Source organism: Felis catus, chromosome B3 (genome assembly GCF_018350175.1).
Source record: "Felis catus isolate Fca126 chromosome B3, F.catus_Fca126_mat1.0, whole genome shotgun sequence".
Classification (NCBI taxonomy): domain Eukaryota; kingdom Metazoa; phylum Chordata; class Mammalia; order Carnivora; family Felidae; genus Felis; species Felis catus.
The window spans coordinates 94,603,871-94,620,213 of record NC_058373.1 but is presented as its reverse complement, the minus strand read 5'-3'; the positions used below and the strand labels follow the sequence as shown (position 1 = coordinate 94,620,213).

Genomic DNA, 16,343 nt, shown 5'->3' with positions numbered 1-16,343 from the left:
TGAAATAGCACTGAGGAATCATAACAAAACTACGGAAATTTAAATAGAAATTATAGAGTATTTGAAAATTCTCTTCCTTTCATTTTCCTCCTTCCCACATTTTGATCCTGATCAAAATACTTTTATAAAATCCCATACCAGAAGGTAAAAAAGTATTACACTCATCCTCAGTAAGATGTAAAAGATTAATAAAGCATAGTTATTCTTCCATATAGTTTCTAGCAGCTGTAATATTTGAAAATGCAAATTGCCTTAAGTTGAAAATTTCAGTTGGTATTTCAATTTTGTGGATACCATTTTGATAATAAGATCATTCCATATGGCCAAATAAAACTGCCCAAGTTTTGTGTTCCTAAGGCAATTATCAAGCAATATATACAATAGTTACCTCTTCTAATGAGAGCATCTCTTTGAACCTTATCAGAGAGTTTATGCCAAGAAACCATTTTACCTAGAGAAGGAAACCACATACCCTTTGAGAAATAACAGTTCATCTTTAAATGCTGGTGGGAAATAAGAGCTGTAAAATCATTTAGACAAACTAGACAACAAATATATTGTATAGCTGGAGACACCTTTCTTATATAAACTCTAGAAAATATGTCTTTTATACCTACGACAAAGCCTAGGGCAAAAGATCTATGCCTAAGATGGGCAGCGGGGAAAGAAAAAGGCCTCTAGGCCCAAGTGGCAAACACAATTCATTTCCAGGTAGCCCACAGGAGAATATACCTAACCCTCTGCTCTGCGCATGTGCCAAGTTGTGCCCACAAAGGCGTACACTGTTGCTGTATCTATGGTGGGGACGTCCTGAAAGAGCGTCTTCCTGCTGTCAACGCGCCTCTATGGTTCCATGCGGGAAGATGGACAATATTACGAAGGCGCATGCGCAGGCGTGAGAACGTGCGCTTCCTTCTCTTCAAGGCTCTCCGAGTTCTTGCTGTTGCCATGGGCCGCAGACCAGCTCGATGTTACCGGTACTGCAAAAACAAGCCGTATCCAAAGTCTCGTTTCTGCCGTGGTGTTCCTGATGCCAAGATCCGCATATTTGACCTGGGTCGGAAGAAGGCAAAAGTGGATGAGTTCCCACTCTGTGGTCACATGGTGTCTGATGAATATGAGCAGCTCTCTTCTGAAGCCCTGGAGGCCGCTCGAATTTGTGCCAACAAGTATATGGTGAAAAGTTGTGGCAAAGACGGCTTTCATATTCGAGTGCGGCTTCATCCCTTCCATGTCATCCGCATCAACAAGATGTTGTCCTGTGCTGGGGCTGACAGGCTCCAGACAGGTATGCGAGGTGCCTTTGGAAAGCCCCAGGGCACAGTGGCCAGAGTCCATATTGGTCAAGTCATCATGTCCATCCGCACCAAACTTCAGAATAAGGAACACGTGATTGAAGCCTTACGCAGGGCCAAGTTCAAGTTCCCTGGCCGCCAGAAGATCCATATCTCCAAGAAGTGGGGCTTTACCAAGTTTAACGCTAATGAATTTGAAGACAAAGTGGCTAAGAAGTGTCTCATCCAGGATGGTTGTGGAGTCAAATATGTTCCCAATCGTGGCCCTCTGGACAGGTGGCGAGCTCTGCACTCCTGAGGTCTTTGACAGCACTGATTCCTTTGGCCATGCTGGCCTCACATGCTCACCAATAAATTTTATTTGCTGACAAAAAATAAGTATTTTTTAGTATTTTAAATATTTTTAAATGTTTGTCCAACTTTTAGAATATAGACCATGAGAGAAATAGTTTTATATTAAAGGAGAGTTTTAATAGCAAATGATGCTTTTCCTCAAGTATGAATGAAATAATTTGTATGCAATTTACAGAGAAAGTTACTGCAATTCTAATCCAAACACTTTTAATTTGGGAGAATGTAAGGAAATATGTCAAAAGTTTTGTTTGTAGTGACATCATAAGTTATGCTGCTATCCTTACCTGGAATAAAAAAATAGCTAGAAAACATCCAAGATTTGTAGAGAAAAAATTGTTATTGTTTATGGAAAATAAACAATAGGGATGACAATAATGATATTTATTAGTGATATTTCTACTGCAATCTCTTTGAAACTAAAAAAAAAGCCTATTCTTAAACTTGTTATGTTTTCCTTATAAATTTCTGCACATTGATTTTAGAATTTCGTATCACCTCCAATTATCAGCATTTGGACAGTTGGTTGTGACTGCAAAAGGTTTCCTCAGACAAGCCTTACATTATTTCACACTCAGGAGACAACAGTCCAATCTTTTCTTCATTACAGAAAGGTCATAGGTTGACAACAGAGTTCACATTGCTTGTATCGAAGTCCCAGTAGAACCACCAGAAAAGAGAAAATGACACCAAATCAACTATCTGTGCTTTAAAAGGACCCTAGAGAGAATTTACAATCTGTAGGTGCTTGCTCTACATTAGAGTTACATTGATCATATAGGTGGTTTTTGTTGTTTGTTTTGTTTTATTTTTGAAACTACATAAGCTAAAATTACTGGGTCTGTGTTATATTTTAAAATTCTGGTTCCTTATTTAGTCTTCTGAATCTCGATCTTGCCAACAGTGACCTCACCTTTTTGAAACTAACCACTCGTTTTCAGGGTCAACATAGTGAATGAAAGCAACAAAGGGAATATTGAACGGTATTGAGATATGCACTTATTAAAGTATTTCCATTTACTTAAAAACTTCCTTTGTCAATCCTAAAATTTTGCATATGGCAATATTTTTTTCAGGGTCCTGCCGTAAGATATGTCCTACTTGTATATTTTAAAGCAAGGTTGCTGTATTAAGCTATAATATATTCCATATTATAAGTGAGGAAGATAAATAGTAAATAATATGAATATACATACAGTGTTCTTTCACCTAAGAAGTACTTTCCTTGATGTGTTTTACTTGATGCTTTAAAATTCCTCAAGGTTTCTAGGAAATAAAGTACTGTGCAGATCTTCTGACTCCTATCCAGTCTCGTTTACTTTTTGCCACACAGTCTTTCAAAACGAAAACTTGTATTGAAATGTGAAACACAACACAACAAAACAGTCCCTTAGTTACCTGTTTTTTGTTTAATTTAAGTTTATTTATTTTGAGATAGAGGGAGAGAGAAAAAGCACATGTGTGAGAGTGAGTTGGGGGGAGGGGCAGAAAAAGGAGAATAATTCCAAGGAGGCTCTGCATGTTCTCAGTGCAAAGCCAGATGTGGGGCTTGAACTCAGGAAATGTGAGATCATGACCTGAGCCAAAATCAAGAGTCAGATGCTCAACCAACTGAGCCACCCAGATGCCCCAGTTATTATGTTAATATAACAATGATGCAGCTTTTAAAATATTTTCCAGCTTCATTATTCACCCTTCTCTTTGACCTCAAACTTCTCAAATGTCTTGACCTTCAAACTTGGAACTCTGTACTTACTAAATACAGGGAGGGAGCTAAGGAAAAGCCAATAAACATCTTCAGAGTCTGGTAGCTATGATTATTTATGCATATAGATAGGTAGATGAGAAGGAAGTGAAAGATTAAAAATTTTATACTAAAACCTGGTAGGTAGGTGTCATTAAGACTTATTATTTGATTTCTCCTACAGTTTTCTATGATAAGCTATTATATATATTTTATTTCCTTTAATGTTGATAGAAGAACACTTTCACTTTTTTAAGCAACAATGCTATTATGTCTCTAAGTCATGATTTTATTTTTTCAGTATTTTTCTGTTTTCTGGTCATTGTAGTTATTGACAGATTGATAAGAAGACAGTTGAGGTGAAGGATGATTTGATTATATTTTTTTTGCAGAGCTCATCATTATTTCTAAATTTCTATTCAAAATGTAAATTTTAATTTGGGAACATATTATGTATTCATATATTCATGCACCACTTCAATGAAACAGAACTATCTGCTTTTTTCAAAAAAAAAAAAACAAGTACAGTTAACTAAATTCAAGTAAATGTTGCTCTCTAAAACTCTCATTTGGTTAATGGAGTTTCCAGGTTTTATGGAAAATAGTGACTGTATCAGAAGATTATGAAAACTTCAATTGGACCATGCATCATTACCAACTCAGTTTTGAAAATGACCATTATATAATCTACCATTTCTCCCCCTGCTTCAAAATATCCAGTTCTACGAAGCATACATAGCCTGAAGTCCTTAATTTTTATAAAAATAAACACTAACTGTGGCGTGAATTGGATGTCACTAACACTGGCATTTAATTTCCATTTTAGCAGCTTGCCTATCCTGACAAAATTCGAGTAAGGCTTTCTGATTCTTAGAGTGTCACCATGGACCTAAGGATTAAGTTGGGAGATCATTAAGCCCCAATCACCTCTTGCTTTATATGAATGACATAGGTTTGGGGTATTTCTTAGAGTAGTGACTTTGGTGTTTTCATAAAAATACCTACTTGTTTTTAATAAGGAATGCAGAAAATAATGAGTAAAGTCAAAGTGAATTAAATTACACCATCAATAATAATTCAAAGTGAAGCCATTGTCATGTTTAACAGTGGATAATAAGGGAAGCTCTGACTGGATTTGAATCTCAGTTTCTCCACATACTTGGGCAAATTACTTAGTATCACCATTAATTTTCTCAACTGTAAAATGAAGTTAAGACACTATAGATTATAAGGTTGTTTTAGGATTGAATTAGATAATTCACTGAGAAAATGAATAAGATTATGTCTTGCACATATTAAGTATACAAAATTAGTGTCAATTTATAAGTTAATGTTCATGTTATCATTACTTCATTTGCTCCTGCATCACTGCTTCTCAGCCTCTGATTTTTGCTGCTTGTAGTGTTATTATTTTTTCATAATTTACAATACCAATACTATTTGGCAACCATTATTCCCTCTAGTTGTCTAATCTGAGTTCTTGATTTAATTGGATTCAATATTCTGAAATTAGTTTTTGTTAATTTTTATCTTTAGTTTTGTAATTTCCACTTTCATATTCTATTTGGGTGTCTATTCTTGGGCTCCTTTTGAAGAATGTAATTGGGCTCTACCCATTATCCTTTACTATTTATTACTCACTTATGGAGATTTGCTTTATTTCCTTTTTCTTCCCCACAGATTGTATTTTTTATCTAGCTTACCCATATTTTCCATTCAATATTTCTTTCTTCCTTCTTCCTCCTTCTTCTTTTTCTCATTTTTTTCATAAGAATGCTTATATGGCTTATCGTGCCATTATTTTCATACTGCTTACGTGTGATAATAGACTGTTCTACCAGACCTCCTATTTAATCTGACAGATTGTTAAGTAAATTTCTCTAGTCACGCTTTCACAAAGCTTTTGTTACTTCTTTCTTCATTTAGTCTTCTTTTTGGGTGCCGTAGTTTGAAAACTGGATATTGCTACCTACTTTTCCATGGCTTCAGGGTGAGAAGCTAGGGGAACGAAGGAACTAGAAGGGTTAATTATAGCCAATGATGGATGCTGGACTCTGATTCAACCTCTGAGATCCGATTAAATATTCTGCACCCAAGCTGACTCCTTGAAGTCAGGTGTGTAGCTCACCTTTCCCGCTGTGGTGTATTTCTTATACTCGCCCCTGCTGCTGTTCAGTGCTGAACACTGGAAAATGGTGAGCCCAAGTGTGAGCATCTTTGGTGTTGGTTGGGGTTCCACGTGTCAATAGATTTTCATATAATTTTCTCTTGTGTATTACTTATAACCTTAGTACATTTCTCTCCATATTAGGGCATTAGTGAGACATTTTTATATTTCATGTTTCTTTAGAAAGGTTTCTAAGAGTTTTGAGACTTTTGAAGAGGTGAATTTCTTAATGGTCATTAAATAATTCACTATTTCTCTTCACTCCTCAAAATATGAAATTATACATAATTATTTAGCTAGAGTTCTTTAATTTAAAAAATACAGCTCTGGGATATTAGATGAGAATACCATCTCCATTTTATGTCATCTTTTCTCCTAAATTTATGGTATGCATATGACATAACCTTTTTATCGGCAGCTTTTGACTGTATTTCTTCTCTCCTGCTCTAAGAAGCTGAAACTACTAGTCTAGTCTACACTAAAGGAATATACAGGAGATTTGAGTAGGATAGGTGACAATTTTAATAATTATAAGTGAGAAGTTATGGATGAGCCTTATCTATCATTAAGGAAATGTGCTACTAAAAAAAAGCAACAGGGTTACAAGGGAGCACAGGAGGTAGTTTTTCTTGGAAAACAAAAATTTTTATGTTCACTTCAATGTTTCTCCCATCAAACCAGGAGAAACCATCTTGATGAAAAACTCCACAAACCATTTTAGTAAGTGCCTGAATTACTGAAACTTAAAAGACATTGAAATTGCACCAAAATAACAACATAAATAATCTTCTATACCACTTTCAAAAAACTTCTTTACCACTTAACTGTGATCCATCTACTTTTCTACCCCATATAAGCACCTTAAATATGAACATACTTTAAATTTCCATTACACACACACACACACACACACACACACACACAATACACATTCTCCAGTTGGTAGGAATTTGATTTATACATACAATGGACTGCTTCAATTTATAACAGTACTCTGCAATTGCATGCCAATTTTTGAGACAAAACTGGATTATTGATAAAATTGTAATTTTCTCAGTTTCATATGTTTTTCAATATATTATAAAATAATTGAAAGTTATCAAAATAAAATAGTCTAGAAAGTACAAGCCTACTTTATCTCAAAGCAAAGTTGAGATTTTGGAAATCTGATTCTTAACTACAGATAATGACATTTTATCTGGCAAATACCACCAGTACTTACTTACTGACTTAGTGAATTTGAGTTATATGGAGCTCTAACTTCAGAAAATCATTTGAAATTACATAACAGGTTTGAAGAGGCTTTTTCCCTAAGACCCAGTATTACTACTTTTATTATTTTTTATTTTTAATGTTTATTCATTTTTGAGAGTGGGAGTAGGGGAGAGAGAGAGAGAGAAGGAGACACAGGATCCAATGCAGGCTCTGAGCTGTCAGTGCAGAGCCCCACGCGGGGCTCGAACTCATGAACCATGAGATCATGACCTGAGCCAAAGTCAGATGCCTAATTGACTGAGCCACCCAGGCGCCCCAGTATTACAACTTTTAGAAATCTATGTTAGAAAACTATGATGATGCATATGCAAGAGCCTTCATATCACTGTTAAAAATAAGAAAAAAGAAGAAAAACCAAAACTAATTTCCATAAAGAGGACAATGAATGTATCTATTGGGGTATATTTACAATGGGAAACACTATAAAGAGTGAAAATAAATAACCTACCACACAGCCAACAACATAGATAAGTCTCAAATAAAATGTTGAGTGAAAACAAGAAAATAAGACTCTAAACAGTGTAATGTCTTTTTAAAAGCTCAAAACAAATATAACTAGAGGAAATATTGTGTGTATATGAAGAAATATGTGATAAATCTAGTTTTCTAAGGAAATACTAACTCACAGAAATAAAGGCTAGTGTTTGCATGGGTGGAACATCGCACGGCACAGAAGGATTTAGGATGGTCTGTAAAGGATACTCAGATTAGATGAGATTCAGTAATACTAGTGTTCTCATTTACATTTAGGAGTATGAGTTCAAGGATACTTCACTTGCTTCTAACTAATAAAATATGGCAAAAGTGATGGGCTGTCACTCTCAGGACGATGTTACAAAGCAAGTTCTTGCAGCTCATTATCTTCAGTATGTCAGGGCTAATCTAGGAACTTTCCTCTTCCATATATATTTGATAAACAATTTGTCAAATCACCACATTCAACTGCTCTTAAAAAATTCATAATGTGATTTTTATTGAATTTATATTAACTCTACAGAGCAATCTGATGAGAAAAAAACATCTTTATGAAAAGGAGTCTTCCTGTTTATGAAGTAAATCTGTAACTTTATTAAGTCTCCTTTAATGTTTTTCAATACATTTTTATAATTTTCTCCATTATTGTTCTGTACATCTTTTGTTAGATTTACTTTTAGATGCTTTATGTTTTTTTTGTTGACATTGAAAAGATCATCTTTCTTACATTTTAATTGTGCTCTTTTATTAACTCTAACTTTCTGCTAATTCGCTTGCATATTTCTTACAGACATATCATCTGCTAATATTAATGATTTTGTCTCTTAGTCTCCAATATTTATATTTTAATATGGTTCTTATTCTTTTTGTACTAAAATCCTCAATATAATGTGAATAGAAATGGTAGGAGCAAACAATGTTCTTACATTAATCCTGAATTTAAAGGAATTGCCTCTAACATCTCATCTTTAAAGATGATATTCCCAGGGTGCCTGAGTGGCTCAGTCAGTTAAGTGTCTGACTTTGGCTCAGGTCGTGAACTAGTGGCTCATGGGTTCAAGCCTAATGTTGGGCTCTTTGCTGACAGCTCAGAGCCTGGAGCCTGCTTCAGATTCTGTGTCTCTCACTCCCTCTGTCCCTTTCCTGCTCATGTTCTGTCTCTCTCTCTCTCCTTCAAAAATAAGTAAACATTGGGGCGCCTGGGTGGCGCAGTCGGTTAAGTGTCCGACTTCAGCCAGGTCACGATCTCGCGGTCCGGGAGTTCGAGCCCCGCGTCGGGCTCTGGGCTGATGGCTCAGAGCCTGAAGCCTGTTTCCGATTCTGTGTCTCCCTCTCTCTCTGCCCCTCCCCCGTTCATGCTCTGTCTCTCTCTGTCCCAAAAATAAATAAACGTTGAAAAAAAATAATATTTAAAAAAAATAAGTAAACATTAAAAAAATTAAAAGATGATATTCTCTCTGTTTTTAAGAGATACTCTTTATGGAGTAATGGAAGCTTCATCAACGTTCTTTTTGGCAAGAGTTAGTTTCTTCCACTTGTTTTCTTCTTTTTCTCTTTCAAATCTAGAAGTTGAATATATTGAATGGTTTTGCGTATCTGGTGACATTCAGTTTTCTACAGTAATAAATAAATATTTATTACACTACTTTTTTGTCATGATTAACCACCTTGCATTCCTGGATAAACCTAATTCTGTTGTGTAATTTTTTATATGCTGCTGAAGTAAGTTTGTCATTTTACTATTATTATATTGGTTTCAAGTATAGTCTTGCCTCATACATAGAGCTAATATGTATTGTTCTCTCTTTTCTATTTTAGAAGAGACTTATGATACTGAAATAATTTTCCTGGAAGGTTTATTAGAATCCCCTTTTAACCATTTGAGCCTGGTGTTTTTTTGTTTTGTGTGCATATGTTGGGAGATAATTTTAACTACTGATTTAGTTTATTTAGTGATTTCAGAAATATTCTGACTTTTCATATTTTTGTGGTGCTACATATTTTGTAGTATTTTTATTTTTAACCATTTGGCTACTCTTCAGAGAACTGAAAATACCGAGTAGCAACATGACATAGACAACAGAGGCACCAGCTCTCTTGTCACAATAGAGCAAAGTAATGCACTATTTGACAGAAAAGACCACAGAAGTAAATCACTGGAAGAAAAAATATCTAAGGAAATACAAGTTGAAAAATTTCCATTTACCAATAACCAAAGGAAATTGGTACTCAATATGATATAACAATCCCCAAAAATACCTTTCTATTGAGTCCCGTTTCTGAGCATGGAATCATAACACAGATGGGGCTGTCTGCCATAGACTGCCCAGGCTGATCCTGGGCCACTCTCACTGACTTTAGAATGAGAAATGTTCTCATCATTATGGACCAAAGATGAAATGCGGAGCCTGCTGTTTGGCCTCTGTGACATATGGATGCCACAAATCCACCATGAAAAGCACTCATGGTCCATCCTCTACTGAATCTCCATGGAATGCAGGATGCCAGAAAGAATCATCAGAGAAGAGGCAGCCTCCTTCTTCCCAACATTGGGACTCATTTCTCACCACCAGCTTACAGCCTCCTGGAGTTTTCAGATCTAAAGGGACATCAGATACAGATGTCAGTGGGTCCCTTGTCTTCTGTTATCACAGTCTCAGGGCTCTGTCTATATATCACTTTTAAACTTCCTCTATGTTATATAACCTTGGTTGCTGTAACCTTTTACTTCTACATTTTTGATTGTAGAGATTCTGCTCTTTTGTCAAAGCTGGAAAATTCTCATCTATTATTTCTGCAGACATTGCTCTTCTAATTTCACTATTCTCTTTTTCTGGAACTCAGATTAAACATATGTTAGATCTTGTATCCCCCATGTCTCTTAATCTTTCTTTCATGTTTCTGTATCTTTGTTTCTTTGCATGGTATTTGAATAATTTCTGCATATCTATTTTCCTGTTCATTATTGTTTCTTTTGCTGACTTCAGTCTGTTGTTGAACCCACCCATGGAGATTTTAATTTCTGCAATTGCATTTTTTATTTTCAGAAGCTATATTTAGTTTCTTCTTAGAAGAACATTGCTCTTTTTCTTTACATTGCTCTTTTTCTTTATTTTATATTTATTTCTTCATGATTATTATATATTATTACTTTATATTTTAAAATTAATAAATTCATAAAACAGAAATCATAGGTGGATCTAAATTTATTATTTGTGGCTTTGTTTTCATTCATTCCTATTTCATAGTGGCTTGTTTTCTTTTCATTTTTTCTTTTAACAATTCTTTTTATTGTTGGATTATATTTTGCTTAAATTATTTTGTGGTATACTAAAGCATATGTTGGATATTTTTTCTACCAGAGAAGATTTATGGTAGATTTTGCCTATTCATTGGGATGTTACCATCCTAAAACCAATTTCTTTCATCATGAGGAGTCAAGAACATGACTCTCAGGTTAAGCTTTCTGTCTTTTATGTGCAGTAGGTTCTTTAGGATTATATATTGTTTTATGTTATACTCCCTTTGCATGTGATAACCATTCACAGTTCCCTGCTCCAATTTCAACTTGATCTTGTTTGTTTGTTTCTGTTTTTGTTCTTTTGAGATTTCTTTATTTTCTAGTGAACTTAGGTATGTAACTAAAGGTAAGAATACAGACAGAATCTAGTTATATTTCAGTGGGAGGGTCACTTAAAGTACATAGTCTTCCTTACTTAAATGAAAGTCTTGTGATATTTTTTGATCTGGGGTATGTCCCTCGAAAAATACAATTGTTGGGGTGCTTGGGGTGGCTCAGTCAGTTGGGCGGCTGACTCTTGATTTCAACTCAGGTTGTGATCTCACAGTCATGAGATGGAGCCCTGAGTCAAGGTCCTCACTGAGCATGGAACCTGCTTGAGATTCTCCCTCTCTGTGCCTCCCCTGCTCACGTGTGTGCTCTCTCTCTCTCAAAATAAATAATCAATCTTAAAACAAAAAAGTAAAGAACAAAAAAGATAACTATCATGGTAACTTGACCTATAATCATATTAATACATACAGGCCTCATAAAATATTATAGTCTTTCTAATTTCATCACCTACTTACAAAATTATATCTAAAATACTGTGTACAACATGATGGGTTTTTACTGCATTGTCGTACATAAGCAGAAAATGTTGTCCAGAATTCCCGCCTTCATAGGGTCTTGATAATAGGGAAATTTGCATAGGATTTGAAAGGCAGAAGTGAAGCAACAACAATTAAACTCACAAAGTTGGTGCAGAGCCCCGGGCATCACTGAAGTTCATTAATGTGACTGATCTGCTGACTCACCTCACTGAAGGATGTCAACAATCTAACATCAGTTCTTCCAGCCTCTATAGATCTTGCCTTTTACTTTCTCTGGTACCAGACCAGGCATGTGTACAGCTGTGCTGAAAGGGCAGTGTCCTCTGTTCAGTTACATTGCTGGAGTTTGATGCACTGACAGACCTGGATTCTAGATTGTTCTTGTAGGATTCAGTTGTCCTCGTGGGTTCCATTTGTCCTGCGGGATCAAGTATATCCATACTTCTCTTTTGCCTCTAGGTTGTCCAATATGTTGGCATATACTTTTTTGTAGCATTCTCTTATAAACCTTTATATTTCTGTGGTATCAGTTGTTACCTCTTCCCTTTCATTTCTGATTTTTTTTTTTTTTTGGTCCTCTCTCTTTTCTCTTGATGAGTCTGGCTAAAGGTTTACCAATTTTGTTTGTCTTTTTGAAGAACCAGTTCTTGGTTTCACTGAACTTTTCCACGAAAAGTTTCTAGTCTCTTTTTTATTTATTTACAGACTGATATCTATTATTTCCTTTCTTCTACTAACTACCCATACTTCTCTTCACTATGCATTTAGATTTTTTTCTGCAACTGCCTGACTTTCTGACTCATTGTGACTTTAGGCCCACACAAGGACAGAGACAACAGCTTTCAGTAAATATCCTCATTGTCCCTGGTCAGTGACTTTGGTGAGTTTTATCTAATCACCCACTACCTCCCTCAGAACTATTTTTCCAGCCATTCCTATGAATATAATTTTTATAATACATTTCTTATTCTATATTACTCTTAGTGCTTCTGCTTCCCTGAGCAAACTTTAGCTAATACAGAAATGATCATTAAAATCAAGAAAATACTGAAAATTATTTTGGCGTAGTTGTTGAAAAAATAAAATGTTTTCGAATATATATTCTTGTTTGGATCCTGATTCTGCCCTACTCTTTCCCTTTCCCCTAGAGCAGTTGATTGAAACTTTCAGAGACTTAGTTGCCTAAACTTCAAAACAATTCCAACTGTAAAATGATTATTATAACAATTATGAGAACATGCACTGAGCACAGTTTCTGGGGCACAGTACATTCCGAATGAATGTTATTTATTATTATCATCATTTATTATTAACTTATTAGAACTTGAAAGCAGTTCACTGTATTATTAGCTATGCTCATTAATATAATCACTCTGGCTATGAAGTGAAATATAAATTGTACCTACTTTTAATTGCATAATCCCTGAATCTCTTGATGTGATCTTTAAAATTTATGTTTAAAGTATACATTGTACCTACTTTTTCTATGTATGTCCAACCATGATGAAGTATTTGATCTCCACGTATGAAAATGTTTAATGATCATCATAGTATGATAGGTTAATTATGATTTTCTATATGCTAAGACACATATAATTTCTGTGAAATAATTATTGCAGCTTGTGCCATTGGACCATATTTTAACTTTTTACTATCTGTTAATCTATTGCTTAAAATATTTAGATATAATTTTAATTATATAAGTGATTATTTGTATGTATTAGAAAAGGAGCATTAAAAAGTATTTATTTTTATAGCAGTATAAAAGATAAAATAATTTACTATCCCCAACTTATAAGTTGCAGAAGCATATTGCTATATATTATTTTAAATTCAATAAATCACAAACAGTTGCGATTAAGCTAGAGGAAGCATTTTTACTGGTGATCAGGTATTTTAAAGAGATACATTAAAATGTTAGAATGAGCTGCAAAAATTAAAGCCATAAAAAAAGCATAGAGTCCATTCACAAGATCATTGTCTTTCATTCTGGACTTTAAGCCTACCAATGCAACTAACTTACACAAAATTACAAATTTTCATGCTAGATTCTTATTTGTAAACACCTTCTCCCTATCTTTCACACAAACATTTGAGGTTGTCAGCAAGTCAACAGTTTTGCAAATTTAGTAGTTTCATATTTTATCCAATCTAATCACTTGCCAATCAACTAAGAGAAGAAGAAAAAGAGAATCACTTCTGGAACAAAACTTTTTACATATGAACCATTTTTCCAAAAATCTTTAATATTTGACAAATCAAGCATTATGTTTTGAACTTTGAGGACAAGAATTACTATACTGCTAAAATGTTACCATATAACAAGAAGGAATTAGAATTTGTTTATAGAAGACCTGGTTAAGCTTACTCCTAACTGATTACAATAATGCCTCTGAGGAGTCTTATAACAAAATGCAGTTTGAATTATATAAAGAGGCTCATTTTTACCCAAGAAGAACTAATGCATGTTAAAACTTCATGCAAATATGAAGTAGGTATGTGGAAGCTAAATTGTATTATGTCTTAAGATAGATGTGCTATTAGATCAAATATGTTTAATTTATAGGTAAAAGCTGCACAGTTTGAATACCTGCAGTGGGATGTGGCAGACTGACACAGAATGAAATCTGAAAATAGAATCACTTAAATGGGGTTCCAGTTCCATCAAAAAAGTAGAACACTATAGAGAATATGGAGACAGGTAATACTTGGGAAGCAGGCATTATAACTGATACAATTTTAAGAAAGTTTAAGCAACATTATAGGCTGATGGACAGAGGCTATGGAAATTTCAAGACCAGTAAGATTTAGTAATCTCAGTGCAAGAAACATTGATCAAAAGACATCAGGACACAAATCCCGAGTACTGGAGTTAACCACAGAATTTCAACTCCTGAAAGTATTATCAAGACTAAGAACAGACCCTCAGGTCTAAAAAAAGTAATAGACTGGGTATCAATATGGAGATTGATCAACTTGTCAGAAATGGTATAAATGATTAAAATGGTGTTCATGATCATGGAATGTATTCTTGCCCATAAACTTGGATAAATAGAGGTCCTTGCTCCAGTCCACATATTGCACAGATTTCCTGGTTATACAAATGCAAGAATCTCTTTAGTGAAATTATCTCAGAATAGAATGGTAGGGAATGGACTTCTGGGGAAGATGAGAGTAGAAAGATTCTAAATTCACCTTGTCCCATGGATACACCTAGATTACACCCACATTAGCATAAATAACCCAGAAAATTACCCAGAGACTGGCGGAACACTCTCCACAACTAAATGTAGAGAAGAGGCCACATTGAAAAGGGTATGAAGGGTGGACACAGAAGATAAACTAACCCATATGACTGTGGGAGGGAAGGACACCACAAGCATGGAGAAGGGAGGGGTATAGACCCTACACCAGGCACCGGGAAAATGAATCCCCGTAACATTTGCCTGCACTGGTAAGATGAATCCCCATAACATTTGCCTTTGAAAAGCAGAGGGGCTTAACTTCTTGAGTTTTTATAATCAGTGGGGCTTAACACCTGGAACTTTAAAAGTCAGCAGGCTCAGCTATGGGAGAGCCAGAGGATGATGGGAAATGGATTCTTTGCCCTTTATGAGACAACATAATAAACAGCCTTGCTGAGATGCAGTAGAAAAGCAGCAGTCTGAAAAATGCCTGGGGTACATGGGAGGGAGATTTGTTTATTAATCTCAGGGCTGTGCTGGAGGAGATGTGATCTTTAGGAGACTTCTCTAAGAACAAAAGAGCTGGTGAGCACCATTTCCCTCCCCTGCCTAACTGCCCAGACTAGAAACATGGACAAGTGTGGGAACCAGTGCAAACTCTCTCCACCTAGCTTGTTAACAGCACACTCAGTCTTGTGCTCTTTTGCTGACACACCCCCTCCAACATGCCCTCAGCATGAGTCCTTCCAAAGTGGTGCCACAAGTGTGGCAGTTCGCAAGCAGCACCATTCCAAAGTGACTCCTGCCCTGGACGGAGGGGAAGATAACCACAGTTCCACTGTGGCTCCAACAGTGGGCTGGGGTTGGCCATCTGTTCTGACTCTGGAACCCCCTACTAATGAAAGCTTCTCAGGAAACAACATAGGGAGAGCACTGTCAGTTCCCTGTGACCAAAACCCTGGCAAATGCCTACTCTGACCCACCTCAAGACAAAGGAGATTCTGATTGGCCCATTAACAACACAGGGACCAAACTCTGCCCACATCAGGCAAAGAGAGCCATTGTAGATAAATGAACTCAAGGCAAATCCAGCTTAGCCACAACAGTAGGGCACCTACAACAGCACAGGAGACACCTTGAAGCTCCAGTTTCTGGTGAACAGTGGACACTGTACTTCAGAGCACTATAGAACTTCTCCATAAGGCCAATACTTTCAAGAGGAGAAGGCATGGCTGACTTTCCTAACACAGAAACAGACACAGATAGTAACACAAAATGAGGACACAAAGGAGTATGTCACAAATTAAAGCAAAGATAAAATACAGTAAGAGAGCTAAACAAAATGGAGATAGGTAATATGCCTGATAAATAATTTAAAGTAATGGTTTTAAAGATACTCACTTACTTGAGAAGGGTGGAAGATCTCAGTGAGACCTTCAAAATAGATAGAAAACAGAAAAAACATCAATGAGAGTTGAAGAACTTAATAACTGAAATTAAAAATACACTAGACAGAGGGGGGCCTGGGTGGCTCAGTCACTTGACCATCCAACTCTTGATTTGGACTTAGGTCATGATCCCAGGATTGTGGGATCGAGCCCCACATTGGGCTCTACACTGAGCAAGAAGCCTGCTTGGGATTTTCTCTCTCCCTTTGCCCCTCTCCCTTGCTCTCTCTCTCAAAAGGTTAAAAAAAAATACACTAGACAGAATCAGTAGCAGATTAGAGGAAACAGAAG

General features: G+C 35.8%; 1 protein-coding gene across 1 annotated transcript; it reads left to right on the top strand.

Moving 5' to 3' along the window:
• The first annotated feature begins 870 nt into the window (after positions 1-870).
• On the top strand, positions 871-2,941 carry RPL10L (ribosomal protein L10 like). Its single transcript, XM_003987606.5, has one exon. The coding sequence runs from the start codon at positions 886-888 to the stop codon at positions 1,591-1,593; it is 708 nt and encodes a 235-aa protein (XP_003987655.2). The 5' UTR covers positions 871-885; the 3' UTR covers positions 1,594-2,941.
• The last annotated feature ends 13,402 nt before the right edge of the window (positions 2,942-16,343 follow it).